The 22,154-nt window shown below is 37.0% G+C and overlaps 2 protein-coding genes across 19 annotated transcripts; one reads left to right on the forward strand and one right to left on the reverse strand.

Annotated features, from left to right (window-relative positions):
- On the reverse strand, positions 1–7,368 carry LOC110846653 (mucin-17). 15 transcript variants are annotated; one of them, XM_022093472.2, is made up of 21 exons: positions 6,404–7,368; positions 6,003–6,180; positions 5,701–5,844; positions 5,436–5,627; positions 5,187–5,366; positions 4,937–5,128; positions 4,674–4,862; positions 4,373–4,606; positions 4,108–4,299; positions 3,859–4,038; positions 3,594–3,791; positions 3,341–3,532; positions 3,110–3,274; positions 2,852–3,043; positions 2,603–2,782; positions 2,359–2,544; positions 1,939–2,301; positions 1,773–1,850; positions 949–1,670; positions 788–866; positions 1–714 (listed from the first exon to the last, which is right to left on the reverse strand). In XM_022093472.2, the coding sequence occupies exons 2-21, from the start codon at positions 6,152–6,154 to the stop codon at positions 696–698; spliced, it is 4,029 nt and encodes a 1,342-aa protein (XP_021949164.1). In that variant the 5' UTR covers positions 6,155–6,180; positions 6,404–7,368; the 3' UTR covers positions 1–695. The 15 variants fall into 15 exon arrangements, with proteins under 15 accessions (XP_021949164.1, XP_021949161.1, XP_035706265.1 ...); XM_022093469.2 differs by having other exon boundaries at positions 1–866; XM_035850372.1 differs by having other exon boundaries at positions 1–866; positions 6,003–6,200.
- A 241-nt stretch (positions 7,369–7,609) lies between these two features.
- Positions 7,610–21,550, forward strand: LOC110845836 (band 4.1-like protein 5). 4 transcript variants are annotated; one of them, XM_035850384.1, is made up of 16 exons: positions 7,610–7,724; positions 8,821–9,481; positions 15,171–15,224; positions 15,304–15,397; positions 16,797–16,973; positions 17,066–17,116; positions 17,278–17,353; positions 17,446–17,533; positions 17,608–17,703; positions 17,833–17,895; positions 17,963–17,994; positions 18,079–18,216; positions 18,288–18,908; positions 18,983–19,079; positions 19,383–19,988; positions 20,497–21,550. In XM_035850384.1, the coding sequence occupies exons 2-16, from the start codon at positions 9,299–9,301 to the stop codon at positions 20,680–20,682; spliced, it is 2,562 nt and encodes an 853-aa protein (XP_035706277.1). In that variant the 5' UTR covers positions 7,610–7,724; positions 8,821–9,298; the 3' UTR covers positions 20,683–21,550. The 4 variants fall into 4 exon arrangements, with proteins under 4 accessions (XP_035706277.1, XP_021948045.1, XP_035706276.1 ...); XM_022092353.2 differs by lacking the exon at positions 7,610–7,724 and adding an exon at positions 7,746–8,234; XM_035850383.1 differs by lacking the exon at positions 7,610–7,724 and having other exon boundaries at positions 7,746–9,481.
- Positions 21,551–22,154: the final 604 nt, after the last annotated feature.

Here is a 22,154-nt window from a genome sequence, read left to right on the forward strand (position 1 = left end):
TTATAACAGATTATTTTATTCTCACAATCAGTCTGTAAAATTACTACGTACAACATGCACAGAAAAGTAATTTGTTACATTTTTCTTTGAAATCTTAAAGGTCCAAAATTATAGACTATTGTATGTACTACTTCAGGTGTTAAATTACATTAATCCTTAAAGTCGACTCTGATTTATTGCAATTGTTTGTAAAACCGAGTTCCTATTAATGCTTATAGAGCGTTGTTTATAAAACAAATCTATTTTGAGAACTAGCTTTGTACAATGAAATTCCATTGCTGCCTAACTGCTTTTTCTTTTTCTGCTGTAACGATATTCCAAGTGCGAAGCAAAGATGAATAATGCTAATAATAATGAAAAAAACATTTCTCGCAGTTTAACTTTCAAAGTTACCTCCATTTTTTATATTTTTTTTAAATTTTTCATTGAAAAATACATGAGCTGCTACATTCAATCATGAAAAATGGTTTGCATAATGGTTGTTCTAATCTAATTAGTTGGCCCCTCATATTACTCAATTACACAATTACAATTACATTTCCTGGCAATTCAATTCTAATTCAAACATAACAGGGTTTGTGAACCCACACATCCCATATTGGAACATGTGAACATACTATAATTAGCATTGTTAAATATATCAAAAATACAAAAAACGTTCTTCTTATGAATTAAGATTGCAGCATTCGAGGTGATCATGGATCATTCTCAGACCTACAAACAAGGGTCAAACAACAATTGTAAACCAAGATAATTTTACTTGACATAACTACGGGGAGTAGCTAACTTGGACTGAATAAACTTTTTCTGGATAACCGCTCCTTGAACGATTGAGACATCCACGTTTTCTTCTTTAGCTCGAATTCCTAAAATAAAGATTAATTTTTCGAATTGTTTAGCAATGGAATTATTCAAAACCGACTAAACTAGCAAAAACTGAATATTTACCAGTGTGCCTTTCTGCCAAGTAATTTTCCTTTTGATGCTTTTCCGTAAAGGAAAAGTTGTTCAAAATCGTAGATTTCGGTCCAGTGTATTGATGTTGCTTAAACTTGTTCGCGTCCGTAGTCTGTGATCCAGTCTGTGAAGCGATATGTGCGTTGAATTTTGAAGAGCCAGTGAGAGATGGCAATGACGGACGAGGAATCATTGTTATTGTTCCAACTTGCTTTGCATTAACAGTTTTGCCAGCAGACATGGGGAATTTATTAGGAATTCCGGCAATTCTTTGGAACGCGGATGGGACAGCTTTTGAGTGAATGTAATTAGCAACAGGTGAATCCAATCCCATTGAGAAGCCACCGGATGAAGGTCTTCGTAGACCACTGTCTACTTTAGCTTGGATATGTGCATAGCGAGAAGGCGAGCCGCTAAATTTCGGTGTAACACTTTTTGGGCGGTTTATTGGTGTCTTAAATACTGGAGTTGTCCCAGAAGTTGAAGTGGGTCTTGGTGGGCTGGGAGAGAATAGCATGTCTCTTCCTCCGGTCAGCTGCAACAATCGCTTGTCTTTTAATTGAGACGGTGTATCTGACTGACCTGAAGCGAGTTTGACGGGCGTTTCTTTCACAATGTCCGTGTTGTTCAATTCTTCTGCTTCCAATTTTTCATCCAAAGCCAAGTACCGGGTCATTTCATCCAATGTAGTTTCTAAGTCTTCCGTTCCTTTCCTGTATATAAGTAAAGCGAATGAATAACTAAGGATGTACATCCTTAAACACAAGACATAAATATTATAGACACAAAATTAATTTTGAATCATTAAAACGCACGTGCTATTTTTTTGCGAGCACTTCTCGCTGTCATCAAGCGTAATTAAGTTGGTGGATTTTGGCTCCTGTGAAGCTTCACTTTAAATTACAAGAAATTTACATTAATAATTTTTTAATAGCAAGGATATTAAAAAATAAATCATTTATGAGCTGAAATGAAATAAACCTTATAATGACGCTATCATCAAACTTTAGCAAATCCACAGATATGTTTTGACTCTTGTTGTACACGTCTGATTTTCTGGGTCCAGAGAACGTTTTCGATCGAATTCTTGGAATAGTAGATGCGAGCGGAGTTGAAAATTCAATAAATGGCGCAGGCGATGGCTCAAGCAACATTTCGGATTTTTCTTTGATTTCAGTCATTGGAGTATGGACAAATGATTCCTGTAGAATTCCTGAACTTTTGTTCAACATTGATACTTCCATGCACGCCAATGAATTTTCACCAGGAGTGTTATGAGTCTGTGCAATTCGCTCTGGTGTAGGGGTGACTACGACCGTTGTATCCATCAAGACTTTTCGCACACTATAAAGCATACATAGATATAATTTCTGATCATTTTAAACTGTGTTTGTTCATTACCTTCCATGAGTCACTGGAGTGTTTTCCACTGCTACCGGTGTCATTCCTGAATTCATATTCAGCATTGACACTTCCATGCATGATAGTGTACTTTCAGCTAAAAGTGGAGTCTTGGGATCGTTTGACTCAATTATTGCCGAAGCTGGTGTGCCAATAATTGAATTTTCTCTTAGCATCTTTCTTGCACTAGAAATCATAAATCCATGTTAAATCATATCGTATCGGATCCAAAAATTATTATTACCTTCCACGAGTAACTGGGGTGTTGACGGCAGATTGTTGCACTGGGGTCATCCCCGAATTCTCGTTTAGCATTGTTACTTCAAGAGACGCCATTGGGTTATCTTGCATGGATTCCACTTGTGCACTGTCCATTGTCACTCCACAAGAACGAACGGAGTTTTCCAAGAGTTTCTTTCGAAGACTAGGCATAAAATACCATGCATAGTCGTAAACCTTCAAATATTGAGATGATTCATACATGATTTATTACCTTCCACGAGTAACTGCAGTATTTACAACAGGTTTTTGTACTGCTACCGGAGTCATTCCTGAACTTATGTTCAACATTGACACTTCCATGGACGCCAATGGATTTTCGCTAGGAGTGGTGCAAACAGTAGAAGAAGTTGGTTGTGGTGTAGGGGTTACAACGAAAGATGCTTCGTTCATGACCTTTCGCACACTAAATTATAAAGCAATGTTAAATCATACAATATCTGGTCATGTCCAAATTGTGTTCCTATATTACCTTCCACGAGTAACTGGGGTGTTGACGGCAGATTTTTGCACTGGGGTCATTCCCGAATTCTCATTTAGCATCGTTACTTCAAGAGACGCCATTGGGTTGTCCTGCACACGATCCATTGTTACTCCACTAGAGCGAATCGAATTTTCCAAGAGTTTCTTTCGAAGACTAGACATAAAATACCATAATCTATACTTAATCTAATATCGAGATGATGCACATATGATTCTTTACCTTCCACGAGTCACTGGAGTGTTTACAGCAGATTTTTGTAATGCCGTCGGAGTCATTCCCGAATTCACGTTCAACAGTGATACTTCTATGGACTCCAATGGATTATCACTAGGAGTGTTACAATCATTCGGTGCAATTCGTTCTGCTGTGGGTGTGACGACGATCGTTGCCTCCATCAAGGCTTTTCTCACACTAAAAATCATGTTACTTCATATATGTAACATTTGGTTATTTCAAACTGTTTGTTCATTACCTTGCTCGAGTCACTGGAGTGTTTACAGGAGGTTTTTCCAGTGCTACCGGTGTCATTCCTGAATTCATATTCAGCATTGACACTTCCATGCATGATAGTGTATTTTCAGCTAAAAGTGGAGTCTTAGGATCGTTTGACTCAACTATTGCCGAAGCTGGTGTGCCTATGGTTGAATTTTCCCTTAGAATTTTTCTGGAACTAGAAATTATATTCATAAATCTATGTTTGTAATATCTGGTCATGTTAAACTGTATTCGGTAGTTACCTTGCACGAGTCACTGGAGTGTTGACGACAGATTTTTGCACTGGGGTCATCCCCGAATTCTCGTTTAGCATCGACACTTCAAGAGACGCTATCGGGTTATCTTGCATTGATTCATCTTGTGAAGGGTCCATTGTAACTCCACAAGAACGAACCGAATTTTCCAAGAGTTTCTTTCGAAGACTGGACATGAAATACAATGCATAATCGTAAAAAGTCAAATATTGAGATGATTCGCACATGATTTATTACCTTCCACGAGTAACTGGAGTATTTACAGCAGGTTTTTGTACTGCTACAGGAGTCATTCCTGAATTCATATTCAGCATTGAAACTTCCATGCACGACAATGGATTTTCGCTAAGAGTGTTGCAATCATTATGTGCAATTGGTTGTGGTGCTGGGGTAACTACGATCGGTGCCTCCATCAGGGCTTTTCGCATACTGTAAATCATAAATCAAGGTTAAATCATATTTGTCAAGATCTGTTCATATCAGAATTGTGTTTTTTTATTACCTTCCACGAGTCATTGGGGCGTTGATGGCAAAGATTTGCACTGGAGTGTTGACGGCAGATTTTTGCATTGGGGTGTTAACGGCAGATTTTTGCACTGGGGTCATCCCCGAATTCTCATTTAGCATCGTTAGTTCAAGAGACGCCATTGGGTTATCTTGCATGGATTCCACTTGTGCACTGTTCATTGTAACTCCACAAGAACGAACCGAGTTTTCCAGCAGTTTCTTTCGAAGACTGGATATAAAATACGCATAATCTATAAACAAGTCTAATATCGAGATATGCACATATGATTCTTTACCTTCCACGAGTCACTGGAGTGTTTACAGCAGATTTTTGCAGTGCCATCGGAGTCACTGAACTTATGTTCAACATTGACACTTCCATGGACGCCAATGGATTTTCGCCATGAAAGTTGCAATCATCCTTTGAAATTTGTTGTAGTCCGGGGGTTACAACGAAAGATGCTTCGTTCATGGCCTTTCGCACACTAAATTATAAACCCCATGTTAAATCATATATCAGTCAATACCTGGCCATGTCAAAATTTTGGCTGCTTATTACCTTCCACGAGTCACTGGAGTGTTTACAGCAGATTTTTCCAGCGCTACCGGCGTCATTCCAGAATTCATATTCAACATTGAAACTTCCATGCACGCCAATGGATTTTCAGCTAAAAGTGGAATTTTAGGATCGTTTGAATCAGCAATTGCTGGTGTGCCAATAATTGAATTTTCTCTTAGCATCTTTCTTGTACTAGAAATCATAAATCCATGTTAAATCATATCGTATCGGACCCAAAAATTATTGTTACCTTCCACGAGTAACTGGGGTGTTGACGGCAGATTTTTGCACTGGGGTCATCCCCGAATTCTCGTTTAGCATTGTTACTTCAAGAGACGCTATCGGGTTATCTTGCATTGATTCATCTTGTGAAGGGTCCATTGTAACTCCACAAGAACGAACCGAATTTTCCAAGAGTTTCTTTCGAAGACTGGACATGAAATACAATGCATAATCGTAAAAAGTCAAATATTGAGATGATTCGCACATGATTTATTACCTTCCACGAGTAACTGGAGTATTTACAGCAGGTTTTTGTACTGCTACAGGAGTCATTCCTGAATTCATATTCAGCATTGAAACTTCCATGCACGACAATGGATTTTCGCTAAGAGTGTTGCAATCATTATGTGCAATTGGTTGTGGTGCTGGGGTAACTACGATCGGTGCCTCCATCAGGGCTTTTCGTACACTATAAATCATAAATCAAGGTTAAATCATATATTTGTCAATATCTGGTCATCTCAAAATTGTTTGTTTATTACCTTCCACGAGTAACTGGGGTACTGACGGCAGCCAATGGCGTTCCTAATTTCATGCTCGGATCACAAAGTATTGAAACTTCTGCTTCAGGGACATTTTCTTTCAGTGATTCGTCTAGATCTTGTTCAAATCCGCTTTCGGTTAAACTAAATTATCAAAGACATATATGAATGATGAAAATATTATTTACGTGTAGCATACACATGCATTAATAATGCACAGCTGTAATGCGAGCAATTAAGTCACAAAAATCAACATCCGTTTTTAACCCATCCAGTACAATACAGTCGAAACGAATACTTACGTTGAAATGTCCAAAAATTGTCCATCCTTCTCAATCATCTGTCCAGTTTTCACCAAGTAATCCCTCTCCTCTTGGGTGAACTCTCCTGAGCAAATTTCGAATTCTTCCCCATCTACCTTCCCCTTCGTGTCTTCTTTTAACAAAGCTTCCATTTCTGCACCCCAGTTCAATTACCTACCTGGAAAATTAAAAGAAATACTATACACACATTATTTATATACACAATCGGTGCTTCCACTTTGAATGAAAATAGAACCCACAATTTTATAAAGTGTATCTTGGTTGCAAGATTTTCTCTTATGACATAGTTGAGATGGAAAGTCAAAATTTGGTGGGGTGTGTGGAGGTCAACATTCAGTAACCAAAATTGCACAAAGTTTGAAATTTGTCTATATTCTTACCTTATTGTTTTGATGTCCAAGTCGAATCTTCGGTACTCCAGCTCTTTGCTTTGACATAAGAGGAATGAAGCGTGCGACCGTTACATTATTTTTGAGAGGGAGCGAGAGCAGTTGGCGGTTGGGATTTTCTCACAACACTCGCTCGCTCGCTCGTTTGGTTCCCATGTGAATGAGATTTTACAAGTCTCAACTTGATTTTTGCAACCCTTTCTGGTTAGAAACACCGCATCATCCTTGTTACCCGGGTTTTACTCTGACATATTTCCCGGATTTTTTGGCATAAAATTATTCAAGGGATTTGTCATTCGCACGTGTAAAGGAGTGACGAGTTGCATATTATCCATTGACGAAATGATGGTATTTGTTAAAGTAAATTAAATGACATAACGGAGACAGAACTTAATGAGATTCAGGATCGATGTAGCAAAAGTTCATCTCTGAAAAGTTGTAATTGTACATATTGTGTACATAGAATTTAAGCATCTACGAATACTGAATAAGATGAGTTGTAGTGTGGAGCCAATTTATTTCTTGTGCCAATTTAGTCAGGGATGGAGAAAAATGTAAAGATTTTCATTTGCAGTCTCTCTAAACCTTACCTGCTGCCTTATTCCTGGTTCAGTTTAACCGTCCTAAAAGTATGTACGCCGAGCTGCCTGTCATAAAAGTAATGAACGTAAGAGGATATTGCCCCACGGTGGGTTCAGTATCTCATCTTCAGCAACAACCACTTTTCTCTGTAATAAAAAACAACATCGTCGTCTCATATATCTATACAGACCCAGGTAGTGGATATAATTATGAATATTGTTGCCTGCCCTCCTCACATGCGGTTGTATTCTTCTATTGGCGAGTGATTCTCATTTTGGAGATGATGATGGTTTGCTGGTGCTAAGTCATTGTTATGCATGGGTCTGGTGTTACGTTATGTTGGTTCATTGGGGGAGTTTATACAGATAAAATATCGCATATTATTATGAGTCACTATTGCTGCAACATTCTATGCTACTACATCCCTATGAGGAACCTGATTAACTTGCTCTCTGCCTGCTCGATCCTATCCCATTTCATATTGCTTACCTTTTTACACCTCTTGCTTACAGCGAGTGAGGCGTTTATCAGAAAGTGAGTTCAACCCTTTTTGCCTTTGCAGCGTTTTACCATTGCCAGCTTAAACGCTTACACGTATTCATCATCCTTTATCACCAAACCAAACTATTACCAGAATGTACTCTGGCTTTCCAACGTAAAATGTGAACGTAGTACAAATCCAACCACACAATATACACATGGGCAAAAGCGCAAGAACCGAGAATCTCATGTAAGTAGGGTTGGATTTCTTACCTGGTCTGTGCCTAGTACCTCTTTTGTCATGTAGTTACCTGCCCTTTCCCCAACCAACCAACTTTTTCCACCACCACACACCGACGACCGATTTGTATTCACCATTATTTGTATAACATCCTACCACAGCATATCCCAAAGCCAACTTCTTCCCATTCGAGGATGACTTATAAGTATTACGAGACAAATCAGATGCAACCATATTATTCCAACCTGAACTAAACTTTACTGAACTCTTCAGCAGCAGTTACCTTCTTCTGCCTCGGGTGTTTAGTTTATTGTAACTAAAACTCGGCAAGTTTGTATTAATTTTAACAACCTGGCAGTCACTAACGGACTTGCATGATCTACTTATTCTGGTGGTTTACACATTTTAACATTCCGAGTGCCAGTGTTATGCAAGTCTCAAGTGAAGCAGGTGAATTCTTCAACAAAGTGTCTCCACACATCGTATTCTTATATTTGGAACTGTATTGCTTTCCTAAATGTAAGTACACCAACGTTGTTGCGAAGCTATGGACAAAGTGAAAGTATTCTAAGATTTCTACATATAAAGAGAAAAAATAGCACTGCCACTGCTGTGACACTCATCGCATTGTCAATCTCAAAATTGGAACGATTTCTGATTATTTGAATCATATACATATTATGCATATCGTCATCACCACATGCCGAATAAAGTGAGACAGCCCGTTGTTATCAAGTAACTTCATGTGCAACCTACACAGTTGGAATGAGTTGGAATGCAAAAATGCATTTTTTGAATGCCAAAACATTTATTATTCGCCTTGTTTAAGTCGTTTTATTTCTGATTGCTTCAAAACAATACCCATTTAAAAAAAATATGTTTTGACTCTGCCATAAAGTTATAATCGTGCAGTGCATTTCATTATTCACGATGTGATATAAAATCATGGGCATGTGTCAATGAGCAGACTTACATATTCAATTATTGTCAATGCTTTGACTGAACGGAAACACATTTTTATTCGTCATATCCAGAGATTCATCATAGTGATTAGTGCTGATAAAATAAATCCTTGAACTGAACACCTCATTCCATTTTATTGCAGGTGCAACGAAGCAATATTGTTATTATGACAGCAACCACCTCTCAACCGACAAGCTCTCCCATTATTCTTGTGAATATATGAAGGCAAAGTAAAAACTTGGATTTTGGCAACAATCAGCGTTACAAAACACAACACCACTTCTTGTGCGAGAAAAGAACAACAAGTGAGAAGAAGACTGCACAGAAAATTAGCCATCTTACTTGGCTCTCTGGCCATATTACACACTACTCATCAAAAAACGAGATTGATCATCAAAATATAAAAAAACCGTAGTAATAAGAAGGACTGGTTCCTGCCTTTATGGTCTCGTCCTCCATCCGCACTACTGCAAATTCTCCGTCCGTCACTTGTTGCATTGCGGTTCAGACACTTTGGGTTTTGTAATGGTCATTATTTGTGGATATTACTAAAATTATGAAGAGAAATAATAAATGACAAAGTGTGGACACAACTGAGGACTGCAACAGAGAAGAAAAAAATGTTGAGATTCCTGAGTGGTCGTCGAGGGAAAGGGAATAAGAATGAGGTCGGCGGACAGAAGCAGGGTGCTCAGGGGGGAGGCTCGCAATTCCACCCACAGAAAAGCGTGAAACCCTACAAAAATTGCATCTTGTGTAAAGTAATTGTCTTGGATGGAACGGATTTGTCGATCGAATTGCCTGTAAGTCATCATCAAATATAATTGACAACTTGCTGCTCTTTTCTGATTTCTTTATGAACGAGACCATGCAAATTTAGTTGATTTGATGCTTCAAACTATCGCACTTCTTACTTTTTGGGGGGACGTACATAGCTAGTAAAACGAATATGAAAATTCAGTCAAATGAGGAAGGGAACTCGATTTACTCAGATTATGATTATTACATATTATCAGACTCACCCATATTACACATAAGTGAAGTCGTGGATTCTGAAAACGATATGAGGAGATTTGTTGTTGTGGGGTATCGTGGCTAAATCTTAATTATAATTTCTGGTCTTGAGTAACCGTACATATAAAGGCATAATTGTTTCTTTCGGCTACATACATAAAATACATATGCGCAAAACCACATAATCCATCTCTAGCCCTCTTGTCATCATCACGTCAAATCACTCGGATGATGATTATTATAAGCCTGCTCTTCAAATTAAATGCATCTTCTTAACGTAGAGAATTATATTATAAAGTATGTTTTTTCATTATTTTGTAAAGCTTAAAGTTGCTGTTAGTGTGAGTGAATAACGTAGAGAGAGAGAGAGAGAGAGAGAGAGCCAGGGAATTAATAAAGATTCCCAATATGTAATTTGCACATCATTATGGTTTGAAACATTATGCTATTCTCCTAGTGTCATTTTTCTAAAGATTGGATATGAATTGTATTTTGATTGTTGCACGACCTGATAACGTTGCTTAATAACTCTTGATAAAATTGTGTTGTGAGTAAGTTAGACAACTAACATTAAACAGTAATCTCGTGCAATAATGTAAGGATTTATTATTTAAACTTTGCAAGTCTCCATAAGCCGCATTTTATAGAGAACATCTGCAATCTATCGTTGACTAAAAATACCGTTGATTATACAATTATTTCGTGATAATTATCCTAAATATGCTCATTTGTAGTTATATCTGACTTTCATTGTCTCATCTTGGGTGTAATTATTCCTCCAATGTGATATATATTTTGTCAATGTCATGTAGTTTACCGGCGGCAGATAAAGTGACAAAAGTTGATTCAGTAACTGTAACAAATGCGTGTCAAATTTAATTAATGACTTATCTCTAAAATCTCTGCACATACACATATTTACTTGAAGCAAGGTAAACCTTAGAAAAACCTTGGGCATCATCCGGATCAGTTACATATGTTCCAAATTACAAATTTTTAACTTGAGCCAGGGCTTATATATATAACCGTCGTGTCCGTCTGACCGTCTGTGACACGCTCGCGGATAGAGCTTTGTTTGCTCAAACAACTTAATCTAAACCTGGCTTGGGCTATACGAAGCCTGACACTGGAAAATGACAATACGATAAAGCTACGATAAAGTTTTATCAATAGTATGCACCGTCAATTGGTCGTTCGTCATTTACATATGTATCAACAGCGGAAACAAGGTTTAGCGCAATTGCATGGTCCATTTAATCGATTAAATACAATATAACATCTCTGTTATTGTACCGTACTCATCCTCAGGTGAAGGCATATTTTTGACATAAAATAACAAAGATCGCCAAAAATTGTTTAAATAACAGTACAGGTTTATATTTATGCAAAGAATGAACACCTAAAGTTATACTTGCGTTAAACATAATAGGAGGATGATTTGTAAAATTTTGGAATTAGTTGAACAGATTTTATTTGAAATATTGTTTAAATATTTCCACTATTCTAATAGTGCACAAAGATTAGGATTCGTCTTTAAAAAGGAGCAATGTCGCGGAGCTCAAGCCATAACATGTTCATTTGTTCGAATGTATTTAGTATAGCATTATCTTCACCCTAGGGGCATACGCTTCGTCGTCGGTCGTACATTATTTCAGTTCACCATTAAAAACCGAATAAAAAGAATCAACGTCCTCCTTTTCTTCCGCGTTGGTTCGTTTGTTTTTTGACGATGCGCTTTTGGAATTGAATTGCATCCCTGTTCAAATATTGGCTTAACTGTGATGTTATGGCAGTAAGACGAAATCGAGGTTCTGCATAAATCTTGCCATTTATTATTTTTAAATGGACTGCGTGACGGTCATTAGTTCAAGTTTGTGTCTGTGGGCATAATGAATGACTGGTCTGGTCAGCGGTTGGGTGTACATTTAGAGTGGGCAGGACTACATACAGATATTTATGAACACCAAGTTATAAAACTAAAATCGCATTAGAAGAAATATTGATATTCTCGACTCCTCAGTAATAATGAAACCGCAAAATTGTGATCGCTGTGCCAAATCCTGGCTGGATGGTTAGCGATATGTGCATCTATCTATCCACCCTGCACCACCTCATCCCTAGCTTTTCTGCTTTTCATTACTCTCCAATGCCTTTTCTGTTTTGTTTTTTGACACTTCATCACGACCACGACTCGCAATTTGGCGTGAATGAGCTGAAGGAAACTAACTTCTTAATGACAACCATGTATCTCATCTTTTTTCACAACGTACCAAGAATTTTTAACAATCGACAACAGAATGAAGAGCGTGGATAAGCTCTTTCTATGCCATTGTCGCATTATAACTCTGCGTAGTATTTCCCGTCGTAAAATTACTAAGGAGGAAAGCTTCACTACTTGCTAATAACAGATTTAAGTGTCATTTGAATACGTTGTAGCATAAAAACCCTATGATCACATTTGCGCCCAATATACCCACTCAACTTTGAGGATGATGATGCGCCAAAAATTCAAGTTTGACGATATTTTGAACATTCTTCTACCATTGTAGTTCCAGATAGTTGTTTTATATTATGACATCTGACACCAAAATCTGTCATTTTCATTTTTTGAACACTTTCGAAAATTTCCTGACCTTCGAAAAAATCACAAAAATGATACAAGAATTTTCAAAATCAGAATTTTCATAATTGAATTTATGGAAGAGGTTTAAATGTGTTTTTGGCCCCTTTGAGTGGGTGTGACGGGCACAAATGTGGCCATAGAGTCAAAACACTCCGGGGGTTGAGCCACTTATGAGATACGTCCATCGATCATTGTAGTTCGACGGGCATCGCAATCAGTTATTGGTAAGTAGTGAAGCTCCCTTCCCTCCTCGTAAGTAGAATGAGTGATATGCAAAATGCATTTGTGAGAAGCTTGGAAAAAATCTAATCTGCGACGTTGTTTTTGAACTCCAACACATTTAAATTGCACTTGGAGTACATATTTTGGTTTCTTCGCATTATCATTATCGTCGTCGTCACCGTCGTCATGTTGAAAGGCACACAATTGATTGTGTGTGTCGAATCAACTGAGAAAAGAGATCGGTGTGAGAGGGGGTGAAGAGGAATTTTATTTCGCCAACATGTCGTCTTATTCTTGTTCATGATACAACAATCCGGTTATATCTGTATGTACATAAGTTTTGGCCATAGCTTATTAAAATGGCTCCTCCGATATTGCTATGCTGTATTGAGCTGTATGTAGGTGGATGATGTGTTGTTGCAATGATCTAGAGCAACTGTGATGGAAATAGCATGTACGTATGCAATCCGATTCAAAATCTTGAAACCATCCACTGCCACCAACTTGGACATTTATTTATTAAACCTACATAAAAAGCTTCTTTTATGCAGCAACACCAAACCTTTAGAGAACCTTAGCATGTGTTGTTCCTCTCTCGACTCTTGTCATAATATTGGGATAAATCTCTGCATGAATATTTGGTTAATGAGATATTCAGGTAGGAATGCATTGTAAAATTATAATGAGTAGTTTGTCAGCTGTATAATGCAGTAAAGGTTGGATTTAAAAGAGCCGAAAAAATCAGGAAGTGAATTGAAATCTGCATTTCAAGTTTATCAACAGCAAACAACTGTTCTCCGGTCATTCCGATGCTAGTGTCGAATTTAATATTGGAAAATGTCAGTGTGACGGGTGGTGCAAATTATTTGCAAATTTTTGGTCATCGAATATGATTTATGTGTCCTTTAATTACCAACAACTGGTACAGCATCCCATTAAATTTTAATCATGACTACAGAAAAGTGTTGTTAATGTTGATGTAAACTAATTAGTCAATGTCCTTTTGTGGTTAGGGTATAATCATGCATTGCAAACAACTGGCTCGACGTTCGTAATCTGTATAAAATTGCAATCATGATATTATTAAACATTTCTAAATGTCATTCCTTCGCTAATCTTGATATACGTTGGAAAAGAATTTTTACAAATGTTGAAAGAAAAAATCTAAAAATTCACAGATTTCTAACATTTTCATACAGATAATTCAACAAATGATACACATACATAAAGTATGCAACTTTCCTCTTCTCACATTTTTGCTTCTCCGTGTCTATCTACCATCGAATATCATCGAATAAAGGATTCAGCTAACTCAAAATAGGTTTCTGCTTTCCTAATTAATAAATTAATCGCTATCGTGTATACTTGATGGACTAGTGAACAAGGTTGGCAAAAGGCTCACAATCAAGTAGAATATACTAGATTATATACCATACTGTCTGACCGTAACCTCAATTTCAAGCAAAGTTTAGAAACTTAATGTTACAATATTTCAAATGAAATTTGTTCCGTTTGATTTCACTACCAGAAGGAAACCAGGGTGGGATGAACAATTGAAATTTTAACATCCTGTGAAATTACATGCCTTGAGAAGTGAACCATTTGTTCAAATTCGACATATGCAGTATTATGTATATTCTTCAATATAAAATAGTCAACATTTCCATAAAGTGCATGCCAAAGGATAATAACACGATTCAACTAATTGAAGCTATCAACTATTGCTGTTGCTAATTATTGAAACCATAATAAAGCTCATAACATGGCATGTACATCTATATATGCAAAATAAGTATATTTTCAGTCACATATGTATGTACATATGCACTTTGAAAGGATTATCCCAGGCAAAGAAATACGCCAAGAATTTAATTTGCTCACATTCCGGTCAATGAGACATGCTTCCGTTCTTGTTATTTGACTTACTTTTATTCACTATTCTCCGACAGGATAAATTATTTCAGTCACACAACGAACTAAATTGTACTGTTTAAATAGAAACAACAATAAGATCAGCAACAATGGCTTCTTCATTTTGTTAAATGACTTTGTACGAGACTTAAATAAGTATTGTTTTCCAATAAAATTAAGAGTTTTCGCATTATTTCTTTTAGTAATGATAAACATATCTGTATAAAAAACTGCAACCCAATACACTTATTTTAGTACCATGTGCATGTTTTAGTTGTTAATACAGACTTAGGTACCGATTTGGAAATTTATTTCAGCATTTAAAATGAACTTATATTTGCAGCAGAATTTTTTAAATAAAGCGATCAAGTTTTCAACATAAAATCAACATTCTTGAAGGTATAAGAATAATTTGACCCGGCCCTTAAGCATTAAAAGCCTCCATAGTTGTCACATTATTGCAAAAGGGCAGAACTTGCAAATATATCAAATTATTCATATTCAACAATAATTCGAGTTGCGTGCAGTGAAGTTATTTGCGATCTCAATATTGAAATTGTTTGGACCATTATATAATTTGCAATATATAATTTGTTCCAGTCTCAATCAGTCAAATGGAAACTCATTAATAATTGAAAATAATTGCTAATTGTAACACATTTGATGCAAGCCGAATTTTAAGCTCCATCTCATTAACTCATGTTCTACTTGATTTGTTTCAGAAAAAAGCCCTTGGCAGTGAGCTGTACGAGCAAGTTTTCTACAATCTAGATCTGGTAAGTACAAAGTCGTATGAATCTATTATTGCATCACACATATGCAAATGTTTTAAAGAACTACGTTCAATCTTTTTAGATCGAAAAGGACTATTTCGGATTAAATTTTACGGATTCGAATCATGTTCAACATTGGTTGGATGCTACCAAGCCTTTGAAAAAACAAATTAAAAGTGAGTTGCGGCGTAATGATATGCATGAAATATAATAGGCAACCTCCATATGTTCCTTATTCCAACTAACCATGGCGCATATGTGTACAATACGAAATCAGTCCATAAAATGGTTGTGTAAAATTATACCCTTTGAAGTACTTTGCATAATTTGTGTGGGTGTATTACAGAATCTTATTTTTTCTCATAAAACAAACTTTACCAAGAATTCACAGAATGCTGTTGCATATGTACCTGTACATGTGCATATGTACATACATGACGTACATATACGTGTGTATTGTAGCACGTGATGGACATCAAGTATTAAGTAACGTATTGAAAGATTCAATTAGTCACCACAGTTGTAGACTGTGGTGATATATTTATTTTATAGATTTTTCTCAGCACATTGGATTATGTTGGACTGCATTACTAAATAAATAGTCATAATAAAATGACAGAACCACAACCACATTCAATGCCAATGCAACGATGGTTGATGAACTACTATACTCTTGGCCCAAATCGGATGTTGCAATAAAATAAGAAAGAAAGACTTTGCTAGCTGTAGCCCACAAAAGTAATAACAGTTTCAAAACTCAGTATTGAAAAGTGGTACATCAGATTTTGATTGAGAAGAGAGACGATGAGGGAGGAGAGAAATGAGAGATGTGAAATCAGATGTAACTGCAGTGTCATGCAGTCTTTGGATGGATAATTAAACGGTATGGGATTCTCAATTCCAACAAGTCAGAGTGTACGTGTGTATGTATGCATGTAAGGAGCAGCCAAGCTATAAGTTGAATAAAATAAGCTATCTATTTAAGGGAAGCACAACAATTACCTTAAATGAGTCCATTCCATTAACCATTTTAAATGAGCATTAGTTTTGCTATCATGCTATGCTGCGCTGCTCCAACGTTACGGATGAATTCCCTTTATCACTGCTTATTGTTGGCTGAACAATGCAACTGACCCTATTTATCTGCTGTGGGCTTAGAGAGCCTAATGTTACTTTAATGCCCTCATGCAGCAATAATAAACGCATAATTTGCAACTGTGGCAAGAATATCTCTTTCACTTGTATTTGTTGAAGAACAGTGGAGCCAAAGGTGAATTTGTTGGACAAAATGCGTTCATAATCCTTATTAAGATCCCGAGCATTAATCAGTTCGTTCTGAAAATGTACACTTTGGATAATTTATGTTGGCATTATGAGACGGTCTGGAGCTTCAACTCTGACATGAAAATTACCACCCCCCTAATACAAACAAAAACTAACCATCATAGACCATCATAGACCTAAATATATATGTATGCAGAGGAAATTGAATTATTTTATTCAGCCTTCTAATCATGTCCCATTATTGATCATTACAAAGTTAATAAATGTTCACAACACTTTGTATTTTTATAGTTGGACCCCCTTACACATTTCGACTCAAAGTTAAATTCTATTCGTCCGAACCCCACAATCTCCGGGAAGAACTGACACGCTATCAGTTTTTCCTGCAGCTTAAACAGGACATTTTGACTGAAAAGTTAAAACCCCCACCAGAAACTCTGATTGAATTGTCAGCTTTAGTTTTACAGTGTAAGCAACTATTATCATGTATAAGCGATTGTTCATTAATTGACAGTTTTCAATACGTAATTGTAATTAAAAAACAATTTGTATTTCCGTAGCTGAGGTTGGTGATTACGATGAAGAAATTCATACCCCAGCTTTTGTATCCGGTATGCATTCTTAGCACTTAAATGCGTATTTATTTTTTTCTCATGTCTAAAATATGTGATTTCGCTGAAAATAATTTAATCAACTTAATTTAGTTTACATTTTTTAATGAAAATGTGCCTCCAATGCATTTATGTACAACTTTCATATCCGTTTTATATAGAATTCCGGTTTACCTCTGCTCATCAACAGACGGAAGATATGGAAATTACCATTTTGGAAGAGTTTAAAAAACTCAAGTAAGTATGCTCATTAAAATCCCATTGTCCTCTATTCCTTTTCCTCAACAGCAACAGTTTCCGTATGAATTTTATGCAACGCTATTTTTCAGGGGACTAACACCTGCACAAGCAGAAATGAATTACCTCAACAAGGCCAAGTGGTTGGAAATGTATGGCGTAGATTCACACATCGTCATGGTATGTTGACATCATGATAATCATCATGAGAAACTTGCAAATTTAAATTCTAAGAACACCATGAAATTTCACAGGGCAAAGATACTTGTGAATACAAATTGGGATTAACGCCCACTGGAATCCTAGTATTTGAAGGGGCACAAAAAATTGGTCTTTTCTTCTGGCCAAAGGTAAATTCGTTGATATATTTTAAATTGAAAGTTACAGAATTCATTCAAACAAAAGACATGTAATATTCACAAAATACTTCGTTATATGATAATGCTTATAATGCATGGGATGCGAAATAAAAATTACAGATAAGCCGTTTGGACTTTAAGAAGAAAAAGTTATGTCTGATTGTTGTCGAAGATGACGACGAGGTATGGCTAATCGTTATGCGAAATTAACGCTAATGCAAAATTTTAAATCACCGCTGTTATGTTACAGGGGCGAGAACGGGAACACACATTTGTATTCAGGTGAAATTTATTACCAATATTGTGTAGATTCGAAATATTGTTGCAATCTAAATCTAACTTATTTTCCTTGTCTTTCAAATCCAGGCTCCATAATGAGAAAGCTGCAAAACACCTCTGGAAGTGTGCAGTTGAGCATCATTCATTTTTCCGGCTAAAAGCGGCTTCTAAGGCACCAAATGCTCGACAGAACTTTTTCCGAATGGGGTCACGTTTCAGATACAGGCAGGGTTTAGATTTATCACATTTACTCATTTAAAATCTTTCATTCTGACCTTAAATTTATGTTGATGCAGTGGTCGAACTGAAGTCCAAACAATTGTCCAAAACAAATCTAGACGAACGGTGCAGTTTGAAAGGAGACCAAGTCAACGTTATGCAAGGCGTCAATCTCACATCTTGAGAGAAAGGCAGAGAGGAGGAAGAGGGGACCTTGAAACTTCAGAGCCTTCGAAAGCGGTGGAAAGCGGAGTGAAAGTTGACGCCACAAGAACTGCAGAATTAAAAGAATCGTCAACGTTCAATAGGCCTACCAGAATCCAACAAGCATCGTCCTCGTCAGAAACGCGAACCTCATTATCACCTCCCATTACCCCCACATCGAGATCCACACCTAGTCCTACGTCCAACGCAGAATCCACCACTTCCTCTCCGGCAGAGGACCCCTTAGACAATTTAATTAAAAGTATTGCAAAAGAAAATGGTGCATGTCACACCGTTGACATACACTCTCAACCGTCTTCATTAGAATTGGATATCAATGTAGTTCCAAATAATCACTCCAAGTATGTCTCATTACCGCGACCAATTCCGCCAGACAAACTAAAGTGCAACATACTAAAGGCCAAGGTGGAAGAAGATTTGAAAAAGTCTTCCCTTTCATCAGAATCCAATGGAACTGCTTCTATTGCCAATGGGTAAGATATAAGATTAGTCTTCTCGTGAGTAACTTAGAATGCAACTCATGGTCACTTCTTCCAAATTATAACAGAGAAACATTCTCAACCCTTCCAACTCCTGCAAAGAAAAGAGAAAACACTGTGCAAAATGCTAAGCAAAATAAGGATTCGGCTACATTCATATCTGTGGTAAGAAATAATAAGATTTGGCATCGTGAAACAAGTACATGCGTAATAATCTTTAATACAGGTAGTTCGGTTTCCAAATGTATATAATAACTTTTCTGTAAAATGTACCATACTTACATTTACTAGTCCGTTTGTTTGTTTTTTTACTAGTTTTACACAAGTTACTCTTGGTTTTTTGTCTCCCTCCTGCTTTTTAAAATTATTCTAGCGTTCTTGTGTAGAGGACGGCAGGCTGCAGGAACTACGACATATTGTGTGTTTGTGTGTTGAAATATAAACCAATTGTTTTATTATTTGGCGTAGGGTGGTGATAAGTTGACCCTGTCCCTTTCTACTCAGGAGGTACATTCCAATAATGATAGGGACACAGGGTTATTAGATCACAACACGAGTGGGGGTGGTGGTGATGACGACTCTACGCCGCTCATTGCTCCAGATGACAATCCTTTGCCCGTCACTGTCACTCATTTGTCCTCGAAAGGAAAGATGGAATTGGTCCAGCTTAGCTCAGAGTCGTCCAGCGTAACGTCAGCCTCGCCTTCAGCAGCAGGAAAGATTATTGCGACAGTTAGTAGTAGAGAGAAAGCTGAGAATAATTTGCTAAAAAATCAGAAAGGGCAAACGAACGAGGTTGACAAAGAGATCATGATTGTTCATGCTCCATTAATGGGATCAACTCTAAACACGAGCACAAATCCCTTCACCAACATATTAGAATCAAAAGGAGAAACAAGAGCAGATAGGAATGATAGAAATCCCTTTGACGATTATGATCAAATTACGAGTATTTTGATCACCTCCACCAATCCTTTCCACAATCCATTTTTGATGCCTACTGAAGTAGAGGTACAGGGAGGGCCAGAGGCTACAAGAACTGATGAGTCCGAGTTGAAATCTCATGGTGAAAGTGTAAGTGTTGATGGGATAGTTTTCTTTTGAGGACGAAGCCGAGCCAAATTTCTTCTTCTGACAGTTGACTTCGGATCTCTACAACATTATTTCTCTTCCTATACAAAAATGTATATCTTTTTTGAGCTAAATATACTCCACGCGTCTCGAAAATGGTTGCGGAGATTGTACCAACCAACTAACAACGACCGGAATTTCAACCCCTCTCCTCCTACTCAATACTTCTTGCATGCATGGGTTTCGAAAATCTGGAATTAACAAACCTCATCTTCCCCTCTTCTCTCGCTCCTATTAAATACTATGCTAAAAATTCTCTCTTTGCATGTTCGCTTGATTACCTGCAGAGTTTTACAATCGTTTGCACAACCCGTGAGACGACACTTGCATGGCATTGTGCGATTTGATTGTGACATGACAAAATATGTTGACGAGCTAAACTGACTAAAAATTATTCTGCGTTTTAATTTATAACCTGTATTCACAGTCTTTATGAAATTATGCGTTTCAGGAGGGTAACGGTGTCCCAAAAAAGCCTACAACACCCACGCCAATTCCTAAGCCCAAGCCTAGAACTTTAGTGCAGCAAAACAATGTGGCCAACACCCAAAACGACGATATGTGGACAAATGGAGGAACTAAAACCAAAGAAAAGCCCACAATACAAAGACGTACTGTTATCACAACGGAAATATAAAAAATAGAACTATTTACGGTCAAGGAGAAGGAGGATTATTTGTTTATTTCTTATTTACATTCTTTGTTGGACAGGAAAAAGACTTATGCAATGAAATTGTTCATATTTAGTCTATTTAGCTTATTACTGCGGCAGGGGCTTTTAATGTTGTTACACATTCGCCAGAAATTTGTGGATAACAATAGAAATCGAATAGTGCCATTCCCATCTGAAATGACCCAGCAGAAACACGAGTCTAGGCAGAAATTTATGCTGAATGAGAGAGGGAATATGTGTACACATAATTGTATAAAAATCTAGTAGGATGGCGCATACTCAAGTGCCATTATATATCAAAACATTAACAAGATAAGTTATTTAAGAAATACCTCAGAAATTTTTTACTACCGTATTGCAACGAAACTCGAATAACAATATAATTTTATCATTGCTACCAAACCCTGTCATAATTGATATCTACGCACTGACCGTGTGCGAAGTCAAAATGAAACAACTATTTTAGAAATGTAGGAAAAGTAATGTACTGTTTAAATACTGCGTCGTCAAATAAGTGCTTTCACCAACCATGCCTTTCTCTCAACGTGCTATGATGTATATAATTCTAATATACACAAATGTTGGATTGATTGTTGCAAAACAAAGTATAGTTGGCCTTCTATTTAAAATCATGCGGCCTTATTCTGAGTAGGACCATTACTTGTAAATGCGTGTTAGTTGTTAATTCTACATTGGAGAATAAACGAGTTTTATGTGATACGTGTTTTACACTAATAATACATCACTAAAAACCACATTTCGCGTGTCCACACCTCTATCCATTCAAATTGTTTTTAATTTTTGTTGTAAAAATAAAATTGTTGTAACCAAAGTGTGCAATGCGATTTAATATGCATATCTCGTAAATGGTATTTACTTCACATCATCATACTTTGATTAGGCTCCATGGCGGACCAGACATTGTAGACTATGGTACATGACATTTTATGGCCATTAGCAGTAGCCAGTCGCTGCAGTTGCAGCAAATAGTTGTACCTACACATTCATGCTTACCCTACTTTCTCCCCATGTTATGTCACATCCCATTTGAAGAAGAAAAAAGACCAAAACTTTCTCCAAAGTGTAGCTCACGATCAGTACAACGTTAGGAAATGCAATACCGGCGATACTTCAGCCTCCAACTCTTATTAAGTATTACACAAGGCAGGTCATAAGCGGTGCAATGGAAATCCTGGAGCTTCTCGTGTCTGGAGAGTGTCTGGAGTTTCTTCTTCTGCGGGTTACTTGTGGAGTAGCTTTCTCCTTGCAAACATTGTACAGACATCCAGCCAAACTGCGGAAGAGGTAGGTGAATGGCGTATGCATAAAATCGACGAGGGAGGCAAGGCCGGAAAATCATTCATAAATAATGTCTTGTCCAACCACAAAAAATATTCAAAAGCATATTTAACTACTCAAATGAATTAAATTTTATT

This window comes from Folsomia candida, unplaced genomic scaffold, assembly GCF_002217175.1.
Source record: "Folsomia candida strain VU population unplaced genomic scaffold, ASM221717v1 Fcan01_Sc003, whole genome shotgun sequence".
Taxonomy (NCBI): domain Eukaryota; kingdom Metazoa; phylum Arthropoda; class Collembola; order Entomobryomorpha; family Isotomidae; genus Folsomia; species Folsomia candida.

Bases quoted from the DNA above. Each gene is read 5' to 3' on its own strand.
- LOC110845836 (XM_035850384.1), top strand. From the start codon at position 9,299: ATGTTGAGATTCCTGAGTGGTCGTCGAGGGAAAGGGAATAAGAATGAG. The intron at 17,117-17,277 runs GTATGCATTCTT...CGTTTTATATAG, and splicing joins TACCCCAGCTTTTGTATCCG to AATTCCGGTTTACCTCTGCT. The intron at 19,989-20,496 runs GTAAGTGTTGAT...TATGCGTTTCAG, and splicing joins TGAAATCTCATGGTGAAAGT to GAGGGTAACGGTGTCCCAAA.
- LOC110846653 (XM_022093469.2), bottom strand. From the start codon at position 6,154: ATGGAAGCTTTGTTAAAAGAAGACACGAAGGGGAAGGTAGATGGGGAA. The intron at 2,545-2,602 runs GTAATAATAATT...TATGATTTCTAG, and splicing joins ACCCCAGTTACTCGTGGAAG to TGCAAGAAAGATGCTAAGAG. The intron at 1,671-1,772 runs GTGCGTTTTAAT...ACTTATATACAG, and splicing joins TGCTCGCAAAAAAATAGCAC to GAAAGGAACGGAAGACTTAG.